We start from the raw sequence: 17462 nt of genomic DNA, 5'->3' as shown, positions 1-17462 counted from the left end.
GGGCGCGATCCTGGAAACCCAGGATCAAATCCCGCGTCGGGCTCCCGGTGCATGGAGCCTGCTTCTCCCTCTGCCTGTGTCTCTGCCTCTCTCTCTCTCTGTGTGTGACTATCATAAATAAATAAAAATTTTAAAAAAATTTAAAAAAAGGAGCATCTACAAAATACTTATGATAACATCATACCTAATGATGAAAGATTGAATGTTTTCCCCCTAAAATTGGAAGCAAGGCCAGGATGTCCCCTACCATTCCTATCCAACATGGTACTGGAGGTCCTAGCACTACAAATAAGGCAAGAGAAAGAAATAAAATGAATACGTACTGAAAAGGAAGAAATGAAATTATCTGTTATTTCTGGATGAATGCTTTTTCCACATAGAAGAACCAAAGAATATACAAAAGGCTAGAACCAATAAGTGAATTTAACAAGGTTGCAAGATACATAATCAATCTGCAAAAACCAATCATATTTCTACATACTCTCAATTAATAGCTGGAAATTCAAATATTAAAAATAACCATCTACAATACCCCAAAAATATGAGATACTTAGGTATAAAGATTTTTTAATGCTGAACATTTTTTTCCTATGGTGAAATCCACAAAACCCTGATGAAATAGTTCAAAGAAGATATGATATAAATAAATGGAGAGGTATACAGTGTCTATGGATTAGAAGATTCAGTGGTGAGGTGTCAATTCTCTCTAAACTATCGATTTAATGCAACTCAAATTTAAAAACCACAGGATTTTTTATAGAACTAAATGAGTTTATTCTAAAATTTATAGAGAAAGGCAAAAGAAGTATACTAACCAAAACAATTTTGAAAAAGAAGATCAAAGTTGAAGGATTAACATTACTTATTATAAGCCTATTATTTATAAAGCTCAAGTGAGACAATATGGTATTGGTGAAAAGACACAGAGCCCAAAAATAGTAATACAATGGAGATAAAATAGTCTTTATAACAATGGTGCTGGAATAATTGGGTACCCATGATCCCCCCATATTAACTTCAGTCCATATAGCACACATTAGCTCATACTGAGTCATAGGTCTAAATACCAAACCTGGAACCATAAACTTCTAGAAGTAAATGTAGAACACCTTTGTGAACTTGATTTAGCTATGATGCCAAAAGTGCAATCCATAAAGTAAAAAAACTGATAAATTAGACTTCACCCAAATTAAAAACTCCGATCTTCAAGAGATATTCTTAAGAGATGAAAAATACAAGCCACAGAGTAGGAAAAACATATTGTAGGTCATACATCTGATAAGGGACGTGTATCCAAAATACATAACAAACTTGCAAAAGATTTACAAAGATAATTCAAATGGCATTTAAGCACAAAAATGTTCAATGGCACTAGTTATTAGGGAAATGCAAATTAAAATTAATAAATGGTTCCATACACATATTAGGATGGCTAAAATTACACACACACACACACACACACACCCCTCACACCCTTACACATACTAAGTGCTGGCATGGATTCAGATAACCTGTTGGTGAGAACGCAGAATGATACAACTATTTTGGAAAATAGTTTGACAATTTCTTATAAAGTTAAACTTACACTTACCATATAACCCAGTGATCCTACTATTTGGTATTAGCTAAATGCAACGAAAGTTTATGTTCACAAGAGAACCTGTCTGAGAATGCTTATAACAACCTTACTCAAAATAGCTAAAAACTGGGAAAATCCAAATGCCCTTCAATAAGATTAACTCTGGTATAGCCCATACAATGGAATACTTTCCAGGAAGAAAATCAAAGAAATTACAACACAGATGAATCTCAAATGAATTATGGTAAGTGAAAGAAGCCAAATACAAGAGGCTATGTATTCCATGATTCCATGTATATGACTCCAGAATAGGCAAAGCAACAGGAACAGAAAACAGATGTGTGGTGGCTGGGGCTTGGACAATGGGGAGACGTTGACTCCAGGTGGGGTAATTTTATGGGGTGATGGAGCAGTTCAGTATCTTGACCGTAGTGATTATACAACTGTACACATTTGTGTAAACTTACAGAACTAGATGCTTTATAAAAGGGTACATTTTACTGAATGCAAATTATGCCTTATTTATAAATGAAAAAAAGAAGAAGAAATCATGAAGTATAAATAAAAGAGAAACTCTTTTTACTTTCAACAGTTCTATGCTGTTCTAACTTCAAACTGCCTTTAGCACTTTCTAGCTATCACTGCATCTCCCTGCAGCTCCTTGGGTCTTAGTTAAATTGTGTGAAAATGGACATGATAGGAGCACCAGGGTGGCACGGTTGGCTAAGGAACTGACTTGATTTCAGCACAAGTCATGATCTCAGGGTCATGGGATTGAGCCCTGATCAGGCTCTGAGCTCAGTACAGAGTCTGCTTGGAACTCTCTCTCCCTCTCCCTTGGCCCCTCACTCCCCTGCCCTTGCCAACAAATAAATAAATCTTGAAAAAAATGGACATGATAATGATACCTACCACACAGTGAGGGATAGATGAGTTAGTATAGGTAAAGTATTTTTTTTTTTGTATAGGTAAAGTATTTAGAGTAGTGATGAACCTGCTAGTTCTACTACTACTATGATAACTATTTTGCTACCTTTGTGGTTGATGTATCCTCAACTATCCTTCCCAAGATGTCATCCTTACATAATACTCCAATTCATTGCAGGACAGTAGATAAGACATGATTAAGGAAAGAAAAGAAATGAGTGAGGGGGAAAAGAGACCATTCCCCCTGAATATTTCTCCCCCTGATTTCTAGCATATGACTAATCAGGCCATCCTCTCCTATTACATCATGAGCTCAAAAATATTTTTTACTCGGTCCAGGGAGTTATACCAAGAGACACAGAGCTCATGTAGTGTGTTTCTATAAAATGCTTAAGTTCTCAGTTCACCTTTGTTCCTGTCTGGGTGACTCTAGAATCACTGCATTTCTAAAATTAAAGTTTGTAAATGGAAGGAGCAAAAATAACAAGTGATCTTCACTTTTTTCAGTCCTCAGTCTAATGTCAATATTATGCCAAGGAGCTAGAACATTCCATCCTAATATTGATGATAGTTAACTTAGATTTTTTTTTTAAAGGAGTACAATTTTCAGGATGAATTCCTTGCCAAAAAATCACCAAGTTTCCAGTAGATTAACTTGTAAAAAAATGAGAAAAATAAAGATAGATCTAATTCATGTCAGAATTTTCAGCACTGGGGTTTCTCTTGCAGACTTTTGTCCTTGACACTTCCTTATGTGAAAACTTTTCTATCATTTCTTCCTAACTCTAAGCCCCCCAAATTTACTCCAAAGGACACACAATCCCCTATGCCCTTTAATTACTCCTGTATCTAGAGAGGTTGGCCTATATGATTCTCACTGTCCTGGTCCCTCATCACCATTTGATTGCTATACGAGTGGGTACTGGATCAACATCAGGCCAATTAAAGATACTCTCCTGGGAATTTGGAATTGGGTTGGCGCCTAGGAAGTACACATTTAAGAAAATTGACTGGCAGTGAGGCAGCTTTAGAAAGCTAGTCTGTAGAGAGAGAAAAATCAATGTAGATATCCAAAAAACATAGAAATGAGAAATAGGGTGAAAGTCTTGATGGTTGTCCATTTATTAGTCATAATTCCTTCCTATAAACTGGATGCATTTTTATCTTTGGGCTTCATGACAAGAACAAATTTCTTCTTTCTTCTTCAATGAAGCCAAGTTGATTTCCACTCTTTGTACCTATCATATTACAATAATATGCCCTCCACCGTTTTTAAATTATGAAACTGTATTTCATGCCTCAACATCTACTAGCTCAGTCCACTAGTTCAATATTTATAACTCCTGAAATTTTACTTTCCTCCTTTTTCCATCAGGGTATTTACTGTCATATATAAAGCTATGCTATCACATAACACTTAATAGGAGATTCCATAATAAATAATATGTTACATATTACAGACTATTTTAAGGTAACCTATTGGTACATGAATTTCTCCATACCACAACTTTTGAGTTCTAGAAAATGAGTTTACTTAAATAAAGAACAATATAAATGTTATGTATGTTAAACCAATCTATTTGTAATAGAATTGCCAGATAAAATATAGAAACCCTAATTAAATTTGAATTTTAGATGAACTATAATAATTTTTAGTAAGTAGGTCCCAAATACTACATGAGACATTTTCCTGGAATAGCAATTTTTGAATATACATGTTTTTGTTTACTTGCTAAATTTGGCAATGCAAACCCTTGAATAAAAAAATTAATTCAGATCATTCTTACCTGTATTTTTTGTAATGTTTTCTCTGGGAATATTGATCAACCAGTAAACTCGATCACTGAACTTGAATAAAGAAGACATCAGAATACAGAGTTTGACAATTGTAAAGGCAACACTTATTTTGTTATATTTTACCCTATCTTTAAACATGGAAATTAAATAAAAATATCAAATGCATATACCCTTTACATAGTAATTTCACTGTTAGGCATTTATCCTATATTATACTCACATATGTGGGAAATAAAATATGTTCAAGAATATTTTTCATTATTACTTGTAATAGTAGAAGATTAGAAATAACTATAATGTTAATCAATTATGTAAAATACCATGAAGTGGAATATCATGCAACCATGCTGAGGTAGCACAAAATTGAGGCATTACTGGCTTGATGTGTCAGGGAACAGAGCTTGGTATTGACTGAGAATTGGGGAATTTAAGGGGAAAAAACAATGAGCAAGGAAACTGAGCTAAGAGTTAAATATAAATTTTCCCCAACCCCGGGGCAACACAAGTGCAGAGACCAATGAAGGCCATGTTAAAAAATAATAAACCATGGAATCTTTAAAAAACTGAGCAGAGATAACAGCTGCTGAAACCATAGATAACACAGTTTACTGTTTGTGTCAAGGCAAGAAAGAGCCTTTTATACCACAACCAACAACCACCCCCCTCTCCACTAGCAAACTCTCATAAAAACATAACAGAATCCAGAGTTGCTATGGGTTTTTATCTTATGTGTCCAGTTTCAACCAAAAGAAAAAGAAACATGTAACTGATTTAAAAAAAAATAGATGATAAATGGACCCAGAGTGAGTCCAGAGAGTAGATGAAGACTTCAAAGCAGCTATTACAAATAACGTATGTAGGACAGCTGGGGTGGCTCAGTGGTTTAGTGCTGCCTTCAGCCCAGGGTGTGATCCTGGAGACCCAGGATCAAGTCCCATGTCGGGCTCCCTACATGGAGCCTGCTTCTCCCTCTGCCTGTGTCTCTGCCTCTCTCTCTCTCTCTCTCTATCTATCTATCTCTCATGAATAAATAAATAAAACCTTTAAAAAAACAAATAATGTATGTAGGCTTAAAGAAAGTATCTTAGTGAAAGGATGGGTAAGGAATCCCAGCACATAGATGAAAAATACAACAATAAAGCCAGATGAAAATAATGAGGCAAAAAATATAGTAACTGAAATAAAGTATTTATTAGATGAGCAGATTGGAGATGGTAAAATAAAGAATCAGTGATTTTAGAGATACAGCAGTTGAAATTACCCTGTTTGAAAAAAGGGGGAAAATAATTAAAGAAAAATGACCAGAGCCTTAGATATCTATGAGAAAATACTGTATATTCTAAACTGCATAATTAGAGCCCCAGTAGGAAAAGAGACAGAAAAAGGAGCAGAACATTTTTTTAGAGAAATAGTAGCTGAAGACTTTACAAATCTGGTAAACTTATAACCCAAGAAGCTCAGAGAAACACAATCAGGGTAAATACAAAAAGAAAATCTTAAATTTTTTTTTATTTATGATAGTCACAGAGAGAGAGAGAGAGAGAGAGAGAGAGAGAGGCAGAGACACAGGCAGAGGGAGAAGCAGGCTCCATGCACCGGGAGCCCAACGTGGGATTGGATCCTGGGCCTCCAGGATCGCGCCCTGGGCCAAAGGCAGGCGCCAAACCACTGCGCCATCCAGGGACCCCCAAAAAGAAAATCTTAAAAGTATCCAGAGAGGGATGCCTGGGTGGCTCAGTGGTTGAGCATCTGCCTTTGGCTCAGGTCGTGATCCTGGGGTCCTGGGATCGAGTCCCACATCAAGCTCCCCACAGGGAGCCTGTTTCTCCCTCTGCCTCTGTTTCTGCCTCTCTCTGTGTGTCTCTCATGAATAAATAAATAAAATATTTTTAAAAAGCATACAGAGAAAAAGGACACATTACATGTAGGGGACAATAACACAATTAATAGTTGACTTCTCACTCAGAAACAATGGTGTCAGTTGACATATTAAAAATGTAGAATAACATTTAAAATATCAAAAGGAAATGGAAGTCAACCAGAGATTCTGTATCTGACAAAACTATCATTCAAAAATCAAGGTGACCACTAAAAACCTTTAAAATTCACAAATGACTTCAGCAAGGTTGCAAGATACAAGATTAATATATAAAAATTAACTGTATTTCTATACACTTGTAAAGGATCATCTGAAGATGAGATTAAGTAAGCAATTCCCTCTACAATAGAATCAAAAAGAATAAAATATTAGGAATAAAATTAACAAAAGCAGTATAAAACATATACTCTGAAGACTAGAAAACATTGTTGAAAGAGTAAGGAAAATCTAAATAAATAGGAAAACATCCTATATTCATGGATTGGGGAGATAATATTATTATTAAAATGGCAATACCACCCAAATTGATCCATACATTCAACACAATCTCTACCAGTAGGCTCCTTTATAAAGACCTAAATTTAAAAGTTAAATTTAAATTTAAATTTAAAACTATGAACCTCTTAGGAGAAAACAGAAAGATAAATCTCTGTGACCTTGGACTAGCCAATGATTTCCTATATATGACACCAGAGAACAAGGAACAAAATGGGTAACTAGGCTTCCTCAAAACAACTTTTGTCCATCAAAGGAGACTATCTAAAAAGTAAAAATACAATCCAGAAAATGGGAGAAAATACTTGCCAATAATGTGGCTGATAGGGGAACTTGTATTGAGAATATATAAAGATGATAATAAGACAACCCAATTAAGAATGAATAAAGAATCTAATAGATATCCCCACATAGAAGATATTCAAATGGACAATAAACATATGAAAAGATGCTGAACATCATTTAATCATCAGGGAACGCAAATCAAAACCAAATGAGATAGCACTTCACATCTACCGGAATGGCTTTATCAACAAAGACCAACAGTAACAAGTGTGGGTGAGGAGGTGGAGAAATTTGAACCCTAATACAGTGCTGGTGGGAATATAAAAGAGTGCAAAAGCAGTAGTCAGACTATTACCCTCTGACCTAGCAATTCCATTTCCCAGGTAGACACCCAAGAGAAATTAAAAAAAAAATTCCACACAAAGATTCATACACAGATGTTCATGGCGGCATGATTCATTACAGCCAAAAAGTGGAAATAACCTAAATGTCCAGCAACTGATGAATGGATTTTAAAAATGTGATATTGATACACTGCAATATTATTTGATAATAAAAAGAAATGGGCCATCTGACACATGCTATCATGTGGATAGAACTTGGAGAAATTACAGTAACTGAAGGGAAGCCAGTCATAAAGAGCTAAGTGTTCTACAATTTCATTTACATACACGTTGTAAGATTTCATTTACAGGAGATGTTCAGAATAAGCAAATCCACAGGGACAGAGGAAGCTTGGTGGTTGTCTACACCTGGAGAGCAGAGGGTGGACTGGGAAGTGACTATTAATGTGGACCGTGAGCTGTCTTTTCACAGTCACAAAAATGTTCTAAAATTAGATAGTAGTGATGTTTGTGCACTCTGTGAATATACTAAACACTATTTAATTGTGCATTTTAAATAGGTGAACTGTATGGTTTGCAAATTATCTTAACATGTATATATTTTTTTATTACCTGCAAAAGAAAGGGCAAAATAAAGACAGTTTCAATAATTCATTCCCAGAGAATTCATTGCCCACAGACCTGGACTATAAGAAATGATAAAAGTTCTTTGGGCGGAAGAAATATGACACCAGATGGCAATTCGCATCTCCAGAAAACAATGAACATCAACGGAAATCATTAATATGTAGGTAAATAGTAAAAAACCATACATACCTTTTTTAAATGTCTTAGGAACTTGCGCTCACTTTGGCAGCACATATACTAATTTCTTAAAAACTATTTAAAGCAAAAAGCATAACACTGTATTGTTAGGTTTAAACATGTATACAAAAAAATAAATAAATAAACATGTATACATGTGATATCATAGACTATTTTTTTAAAAACACTTCCTGTATAAGATTATGTTTCTTATTAATAATATCAAAGAAGAAAATAAAATCTTATTACCAAAGTTAAATTAAAGTGGAAGATGCCAGTATATGTACTATTCATAATTCCCAAGCTGGGAGCAAGTCCTCCTGATGTGAACACACCTAGATATTCCTTCGAAGTAAGCTCACTTTCGGATCGGAAAAAACACTCGACTTTCTTGAGGAAAGAGGGGAGAGAAAAAAAAGTAATTACAACTTGATGGAGAGAAGCATATCTTACATAAATCTAAAAGTGAGGGGAAATCTATAAAAAGTAGATGCAGCTATAGACTGCTATCTTTAGTAATCCTCATCTCTAACTAGGAAAAAAAATCTCTTTTGAAAAAGTAAACTTCTAGAACCCTGTAATCTATGATGCTAGTGTCATAATAGGTTTCAATTCATCCATATAATAATCTTTGCTGTCAAAAATAGGCATAAAGTTATTACATTAAATAAATATAGAATCAAAGCCACACACAGAAATTCCTCTTTTACTAAAATCATTGTTTTGTATTTAAAATTTATTTTGTGTGTGTGTGTGTGTTTAAAAGAAGCAAACATATAAGGTAAAACTCATTTTAGTGCATTTTTATGGGAGATTTCCCAGTTTTAAGAAGTTGCATGAGAACATAGCAATTATAGATGGTAAATTCTACTGAAAACCAACACAAGTTGGATGCTGACAGCTTCATCTCATTTGGTTCTCCTAATAGTTAAGACCACTTTGGGCAAATTACCCCAAGTTTCCGTTTCCTTGTCTATGAAATAGGGAAACAGATTCATTTCAAAAACATTTTCTGAGCTCTAACCACAAATCAGGCAGTGTTGTGAGGGTGGGGGAGCAGAATTGCACAAAACAGACAAAAATCCCTGCTCTCAAGGAACTTACGTTCTGAAGGAGATTGGAGGGAAGATAAACCCAAACCCCTTTTCCCTTGTCTTGTCACTGGTTTAAAATGTATTGTATTTTAAAAATATATAAAATAAATAAAATAAAATAAAATTTATTGCCCTTTGTGAAGTTAGCCTAGGCATCCCAATTCTCCTTCTGAGTTGCTCACCAATCAATTCTCCTGTGGTTACATGCACTGCATGTGTAAATAAAAATCTGTTGTTTAATTTTTCCTTCTGTTAATGTTTTTTGTCTGCTTATTTCACAGGCTCCTGGTACTGAATCTAAGAGGGTGGGTTTAGTCGTCCTCAACTAATCTTCAGTATTTATCCTACAGAAGTTCAAATGTCATACTGAACATAAAACAGTTTGAAAAATGCCTGACACACATAACCGTTTTATAAATGCTTAGGTATTATTTCTACTATCACTTCTAGAACTACTGTATCACAACTATCCAAAAAGTAGGTTATAATTAGTCCCTTTTGAGAAGAAATGGGTAGGAAATATCAGAAAGGGAGACAGAACATGGAAGACTCCTAACTGGGAAAGGAACTAGGGGTGGTGGAAGGGGAGGAGAGCGGGGGGTGGGGGTGATTGGGTGGCGGGCACTGAGGGGGGCACTTGACGGGATGAGCACTGGGTGTTATTCTGTATGTTGGCAAATTGAACACCAATAAAAAATAAATTTATTATTAAAAAATATTTAGTCCCTTTCTTAAGAGGACGAGACTAGGTTAGGTAACCTGCACCGGGCACACAGACCAGGTATGTCTGCACATATAGCTCCAAGGTTTGACCCCAGCTTAGAAGGTCTCTCTTCCTCTAAAGCCCATTCTCTTTCCGTAATTTGTAATCACAGAGGAAAGGCATTCCTGACTCAAAGGGCAAGCACTTCGCAACAGTTGTGAATTTAAAAAAGTGAATATATGTTTGGCATATCAAGAAGGAACCAGGAACTAAGTCAAAGAAGACTTTGGGGAAAAGGCATCTGTCCTTGTGGGGTGTTTACTTTGTTTTTATTATATTTATCATAGATTTTCAAACAATCTATACATTTTTCCTTAACTTACATTCTTTTTAGCATTTGCTGGATGGCCATCCTAATAGTACATTTTATTTTGTTTTGGGGTGTGTGTGTGTGTGTGTGTGTGTGTGTGTGTTTAAATGCCATTATGTGAATTTAAGAAATCAAATTATCCCTTACCCCAAATGACAACTGCAATGAGGTACTTGTTATAAAAGGGAAAGTTTCTTTCTCTAGGTCATGTGAAGTAAATTTCTCTAACAGGCTACATCTGTCAAACTTCAAAAGGACAAATAAGATCCATAAAAAATAAAGATCATTACAACCAACCTTTTAAAAAGAGAAGAGGGAGGTATCTTACAAAAAAAAAAAAATTGCAAAAACCACCCAGGCGGTTTCAATGGCTAAATGCAATGTCTCGCCTGCTCCAAGTGGAATGGAATAGAAATGATTATTACATAGGATTTTACATAGTTGGAGGTATTTGAAAAGAGTACAGTGCTACTGGTTTTACATATGGACTTAAAAAGACTGTGTATGTGTTGTCACATACTATCAGGGGACCTTACCAAGTCATCTGAGGAAAGATACAGCTTGATTATTTCATTCTTTTGGGGGAAACCTTGGCTATGACAAGCAAAGTGTTTCTCCATATCACCTAAATAATACAAAAATACATATATTTTAGGTCGCTGATAGAAGAATTTTCATTAAAAGAATGTTTTTTTACCTCTTTGGTTAGGTTTATTCCTAGGTATCTTATGCTTTTGGGTGCAATTGTACATGGGATTGACTCCTTAATTTCTCTTTCTTCAGTCTCATTGTTAGTGTATAGGAATGCCATTGATTTCTGGGCATTGATTTTGTATCCTGCCACGCTACCAAATTGCTGTATGAGTTCTAGCAATCTTGGGGTGGAGGCTTTTGGGTTTTCTATGTAGAGTATCATGTCATCGGCGAAGAGGGAGAGTTTGACTTCTTCTTTGCCAATTTGAATGCCTTTAATGTCTTTTTGTTGTCTGATTGCTGAGGCTAGGACTTCTATACCCTAAAAACTATAGAACACTTCTGAAAGAAATTGAGGAAGACACAAAGAGATGGAAAAATATTCCATGCTCATGGATTGGCAGAATTAATATTGTGAAAATGTCAATGCTACCCAGGGCAATTTACACGTTCAATGCAATCCCTATCAAAATACCATGGACTTTCTTCAGAGACTTAGAACAAATTATTTTAAGATTTGTGTGGAATCAGAAAAGACCCCGAATAGCCAGGGGAATTTTAAAAAAGAAAACCATAGCTGGGGGCATCACAATGCCAGATTTCAGGTTGTACTACAAAGCTGTGGTCATCAAGACAGTGTGGTACTGGCACAAAAACAGACACATAGACCAATGGAACAGAATAGAGAATCCAGAAATGGACCCTGAACTTTATGGTCAACTAATATTCGACAAAGGAGGAAAGACGATCCACTGGAAGAAAGACAGTCTCTTCAATAAATGGTGCTGGGAAAATTGGACATCCACATGCAGAAGAATGAAACTAGACCACTCTCTTGCACCATACACAAAGATAAACTCAAAATGGATGAAAGATTTAAATGTGAGACAAGACTCCATCAAAATCCTAGAGGAGAACACAGGCAACACCCTTTTTGAACTTGGCTACAGTAACTTCTTGCAAGATACATCCACGAAAACAAAAGAAACAAAAGCAAAAATGAACTATTGGGACTTCATCAAGATAAGAAGCTTTTGCACAGCAAAGGATACAGTCAACAAAACTCAAAGACAACCTACAGAATGGGAGAAGATATTTGCAAATAACATATCAGATAAAGGGCTAGTTTCCAAAATCTATAAAGAACTTATTAAACTCAACACCAAAGAAACAAACAATCCAATCATGAAATGGGCAAAAGACATGAAGAGAAATCTCACAGAGGAAGACATAGACATGGCCAACATGCACATGAGAAAATGCTCTGCATCACTTGCCATCAGGGAAATACAAATCAAAACCACAATGAGATACCACCTCACACCAGTGAGAATGGGGAAAATTAATAAGGCAGGAAACAACAAATGTTGGAGAGGATGTGGAGAAAAGGGAACCCTCTTACACTGTTGGTGGGAATGTGAACTGGTGCAGCCACTCTGGAAAACTGTGTGGAGGTTCCTCAAAGAATTAAAAATAGACCTGCCCTACGACCCAGCAATTGCACTGTTAGGGATTTACCCCGAAGATTCAGATGCAATGAAACGCCGGGGCACCTGCACCCCGATGTTTCTAGCAGCCATGTCCACAATAGCCAAACTGTGGAAGGAGCCTCGGTGCCCATCGAAAGATGAATGGATAAAGAAGATGTCGTTTATGTATACAATGGAATATTACTCAGCCATTAGAAACAACAAATACCCACCATTTGCTTCAACGTGGATGGAACTGGAGGGTATTATGCTGAGTGAAGTAAGTCAATCGGAGAAGGACAAACAGTGTATGTTCTCACTCATTTGGGGAATATGAATAATAGTGAAGGGGAATATAAGGGAAGGGAGAAGAAATGTGTGGGAGATATCAGAAAGGGACACAGAACATAAAGACTTCTAACTCTGGGAAATGAACTAGGGGTGGTGGAAGGGGAGGAGGGCGGGGGGGTGGGGGTGAATGGGTGACGGGCACGGAGGGGGACACTTGACGGGATGAGCACTGGGTGTTATTCTGTATGTTGGTAAATTGAACACCAATAAAAATTAATTTATAAAAAAAAAGAATGTTTTTTTAAATGATGAAATAATTTTAAAACAGTAAGAATTATAATCATATTTTTAAAATTCAGAAGCAGCCAAAACCATTTTAAATTCTGACCATTCTGACCATTTTAAATTTTTAAACATTTTCAACAGGGAAGCCTGGGTGGCTCAGCAGTTTAGTGCCACCTTCAGCCCAGGGCCTGATCCTGGGGTCCCGGGATCGAGTCCCACGTCGGGCTCCCTGCATGAAGCCTGCTTCTCCTTCTGCCTGTGTCTCTGCCTCTCTCTCTCTCTCTCTCTCTCTCTCTATATATATATATATATATATATATATATATATATCATGAATAAATAAAATATTTTAAAAAACCATTTTCAACAAATTTCATTATCCAGATGCAAAGTCAATAAGAACCTTTTTTATTTGAAGCATACTTCAGAATACATGGTTCTAAAAGATATATATAAAACATTCCATCCAAGAAAGAGAGAATACACATTTCCCTCAAGTGCACACAGAAGAATCCCCTGGTTAGGCCACATAAAAAGAGACATAACAAATATCAAAAATTTAAGAAGACTAAAATTGTACCGAGTATATTTTCCAAACACAATGGTACAAAAATAAAGATCAACAATAAAATAAAGCTGGAATAATCTGCCTCATAAATATTAAATGGCTCTTGACTCTTAAAGTCCTTGGTGAGCACAGAAGAGGGACAGGAGTTGGAGATTGAAGAGAGAATTTGTATTTTAATAAAGAGCTATTGATAGAAGATCCCTTCTCCTTATCTTGATCTGAAGTCAATCTCTTGCAGGCAGCAGAGTTGGATCATGGTTTTTAATCCATTCTATCCATCTCCATCTCAATGAATTTAGGCTAAAGCCCAAATTCCAGTCTGGCATTCAAATAATTCTAAGATGTGAACCAGTTTCCTACCTTTCCAAAATATCTTATTCTTCTATCCCTTCATTCTAGCCAAATTGAAGTATTTACTGTTCCGCTCACATTATGTGATTACCTACCTCCATGACTTTAACTACCACTTACCTTGATGTTGTCTTTGTAAAATACTCTTCTCCTTGCATGCATAGACACAGATTACTCATTTGGGGGACCTAGGTTAATCGCTGTCTTTTGTACAAAGCTTTCCCTGACCACTCCCTTCAGGTGGAAGTAAACTCTCCCTTCTCTGAAATCTCATAAATTGACCTGTGACTCTCCAATCTTAGATTTTGCCCATGCATGTGTTATATATTCTCCAGTAGAACCTAGGAACTGGTACTGGGTGATCCCAGAACTCAAGCATTTCTCAACACACCTGTGAATAGAAGACAGCTTGACTCCATCTCTCCATTAGTCAACATTTTTTTTTATTAAGCATCTACTGTGTTCTAGCAGATCCAGTCCAAAATGCTAGAGAATCTAAACAACCCACACAAGTAGAGGTAAATTGTCTTGTCTTATCCCTTTTACAAAGCATTTCCACCATTGAAGTCCTACTGAGTAATTTCATCCATGTATTACTTTCAGAAAATTATCTTTAGTCTCAATCTGTTAGCCTTATATTTCAGTTTATAATTCATACCACATGTAACCATGTAGGAAAAGTAAAAAAAAACTATTTAAATAGTTTTCCAAATACAAAATTCTCCTTAAACTTTAAATATTCTATGACTTAGAAGTAAAGAAACACTATAGCAAAGGTCTCTATGGATACAACTTAACAATAGATTCACAGTGATGTTATTAGGACAAGAGTATAAATAAATAATACCTGGGAAAAATTGGAAGATGAGGTTAAAAAAAAGTACCCTCCAAAAAGTATTTTAATTGTTAGTGAGGAAGGGGAAAAAGGAGAACTATAAGAAAATAGAGATTAAGGGAGTCTGAAACTTACCTTTATTATATATTATTCCTGATGAAAAATAAAATATGTCCAAAAGTAAAATGATCATATATAGAAGTAGCAATCCCATCTATAGAAAGAAACAAGAATATTTCTATTCAATCACTCTTAACATGTTTTTTCATTCCCTTTTCTATAAACAACTACATAGGAAAGAAGTCATCTATTCCACTAAGTTAAAAATATTTCCCTTTCGGGAACAAAGCAAACAATGTTAACAGTTGACAGAGCTCTACATTTACTTCCTAGCTCTTATTAAAGATACTTGTAAATATTTTTATCATAAACTAGGGCACTATACCTCCGGTTTTTCTTCCATGTAGATTAACTGTCAGAAGGTGTGATCAACTCTGTAGCTGTGCACATGCAGCCTGACTTGATAAAGACTCGGAGGTTAGTAGAGTGTATGTACCTTGATCTGATATTTTGACTACATTGCTTTTGAGAGAGAGAATGCACATGGGTCCTGGGCATTCCTGCATGTCTTCCCTATGTGCCAAACATGCAAAGCTCTGGACACTTTTACCCAGGCCTTCTTTCAGAGTTGTGTTTGTGGGAAGAAACCTTAAGGGATGAGGTAACATTCCCCCTTGGATAAGAGTAGACTTGTTTCCATGGTGGACACCCCAAGCTCAGCATACTTCTATAATGCACACCCCTGTGTGTGTAAGCAAGCCTCTTTGATGGGCTGAAACGTGCCCTCCTAAAAATTCATCCGTTGAAGCCCTGTCACCCAGTACCTCAAAACATTAGTTGCATTTGGAGACAGGATGTTTACAAAGTGATTAAGTTAATGTGAAATCATTAGGGTGGGCCGATTTAATGTGACCGGTGTCCTGATAAGAAGAGGAAATTTGGGTACAGACATGCGCCAAGGGGAGACAATATAAAGACACAAGGAGCAGATGACAAAGGAAGAGAGGCCTGGAACGGATCCTTCCTTCTTGGCCCTCAGGAGGAACCATCCTGCTATAACACCTTGAACTCAGATTCAAGTGTCCAGAAGTGTGTCAATAAACTTCTATTGTCTAAGGCACCCAGCCTGTGGTATTTTGGTGCTGTAACCCTCATCAGCTAATGCAGCTTCCATGACGGAAATCTACTTGATGGCACCGGGGATTGGTGGGAGCAGGTGCTGATGCTCTGGCTCCTGCTTTTTTTATATATATAAATTTATTTTTTATTGGTGTTCCATTTGCCAACATATAGAATAACACCCCATGCTCATCCCATCAAGTGCCCCCCTCAGTGCTCGTCACCCAGTCACCCCCAACCCCCGCCCACCTCCCCTTCCACCACCCCTAGTTCATTTCCCAGAGTTAGGAGGCTTTATGTTCTGTGTCCCTTTCTGATATTTCCTACCCATTTCTTCTCCCTTCCCTTCTATTCCCTTTCACTATTATTTATATTCCTCAAATGAATGAGAACATATAATGCTTGTCATTCTCCAATTGACTTACTTCACTCAGCATAATACCCTCCCGTTCCATCCACATCGAAGCAAATGGTGGGTATTTGTCGTTTCTAATGGCTGAGTAATATTCCATTGTATATATAAACCACATCTTCTTTATCCATTCATCTTTCGGGAGACACCGAGGCTCCTTCCACAGTGTGGCTATTGTGGACATTGCTGCTAGAAACATTGGGGTGCAGGTGTCCCGGCGTTTCATTGCATCTGAATCTTTGGGGTAAATCCCCAACAGTGCAATTGCTGGGTCGTAGGGCAGGTCTATTTTTAACTCTTTGAGGAACCTGCACACATTTTCCAGAGTGGCTGCACCAGTTCACATTCCCACCAACAGTGTAAAGGGTTCCCTTTTCTCCGCATCCTCTCCAACATTTGTGGTTTCCTGCATTGTTAATTTGCCCCATTCTCACTGGTGTGAGGTGGTATCTCATTGTGGTTTTGATTTGTATTTCCCTGATGGCAAGTGATACGGAGCAGTTCCTCATGTGCTTGTTGGCCATGTCTATGTCTTCTTCTGTGAGATTTCTGTTCTTTTGCCCATTTCATGATTGGATTGTTTGTTTCTTTGCTGTTGACTTTAATAAGTTCTTTATAGATCTTGGAAACTAGCCCTTTATCTGATAGGTCATTTGCAAATATCTTCTCCCATTCTGTAGGTTGTCTTTGAGTTTTGTTGACTGTATCCTTTGCTGTGCAAAAGCTTCTTATCTTGATGAAGTCCCAATAGTTCATTTTTTGCTTTTCTTTCTTTTGCCTTCGTGGATGTATCTTGCAAAAAGTTACTGTGGCGAGTTCAAAAAGGGTGTTGCCCGTGTTCTCCTCTAGGATTTTGATGGAATCTTGTCTCACATTTAGATCTTTCATCCATTTTGAGTTGATCTTTGTGTATGGTGCAAGAGAGTGGTCTAGTTTCATTCTTCTGCATGTGGATGTCCAATTTTCCCAGCACCATTTATTGAAGAGACTGTCTTTTTTCCAGTGGATAGTCTTTCCTCCTTTGTCCAATATTAGTTGGCCATAAAGTTGAGGGTCCACTTCTGGACTTTCTACTCTGTTCCATTGATCTATGTGTCTGTTT

The 17462-nt window shown here is 36.7% G+C and overlaps 1 protein-coding gene across 1 annotated transcript in view; it reads right to left on the bottom strand.

The window, feature by feature from the left end:
- The window catches only part of CATSPERB (cation channel sperm associated auxiliary subunit beta), a 139062-nt gene extending 124079 nt beyond the window's left edge, over positions 1-14983 (bottom strand). The window contains exons 1-4 of the mRNA XM_055333696.1: positions 14905-14983; positions 10814-10902; positions 8360-8500; positions 4294-4354 (exon numbers count right to left, since the gene is read on the bottom strand). Coding sequence (XP_055189671.1) covers positions 4294-4354; positions 8360-8500; positions 10814-10902; positions 14905-14983 — 370 coding nt within the window. The remainder of the gene's footprint in view (positions 1-4293; positions 4355-8359; positions 8501-10813; positions 10903-14904) is intronic.
- Positions 14984-17462: the final 2479 nt, after the last annotated feature.

This window comes from Nyctereutes procyonoides, unplaced genomic scaffold, assembly GCF_905146905.1.
Source record: "Nyctereutes procyonoides isolate TBG_1078 unplaced genomic scaffold, NYPRO_anot_genome, whole genome shotgun sequence".
In the NCBI taxonomy this organism is placed as follows: Eukaryota; Metazoa; Chordata; class Mammalia; order Carnivora; family Canidae; genus Nyctereutes; species Nyctereutes procyonoides.
The sequence above is the reverse complement of the archived record's forward strand: the minus strand, read 5'-3'. Positions and strand labels throughout refer to the sequence as shown.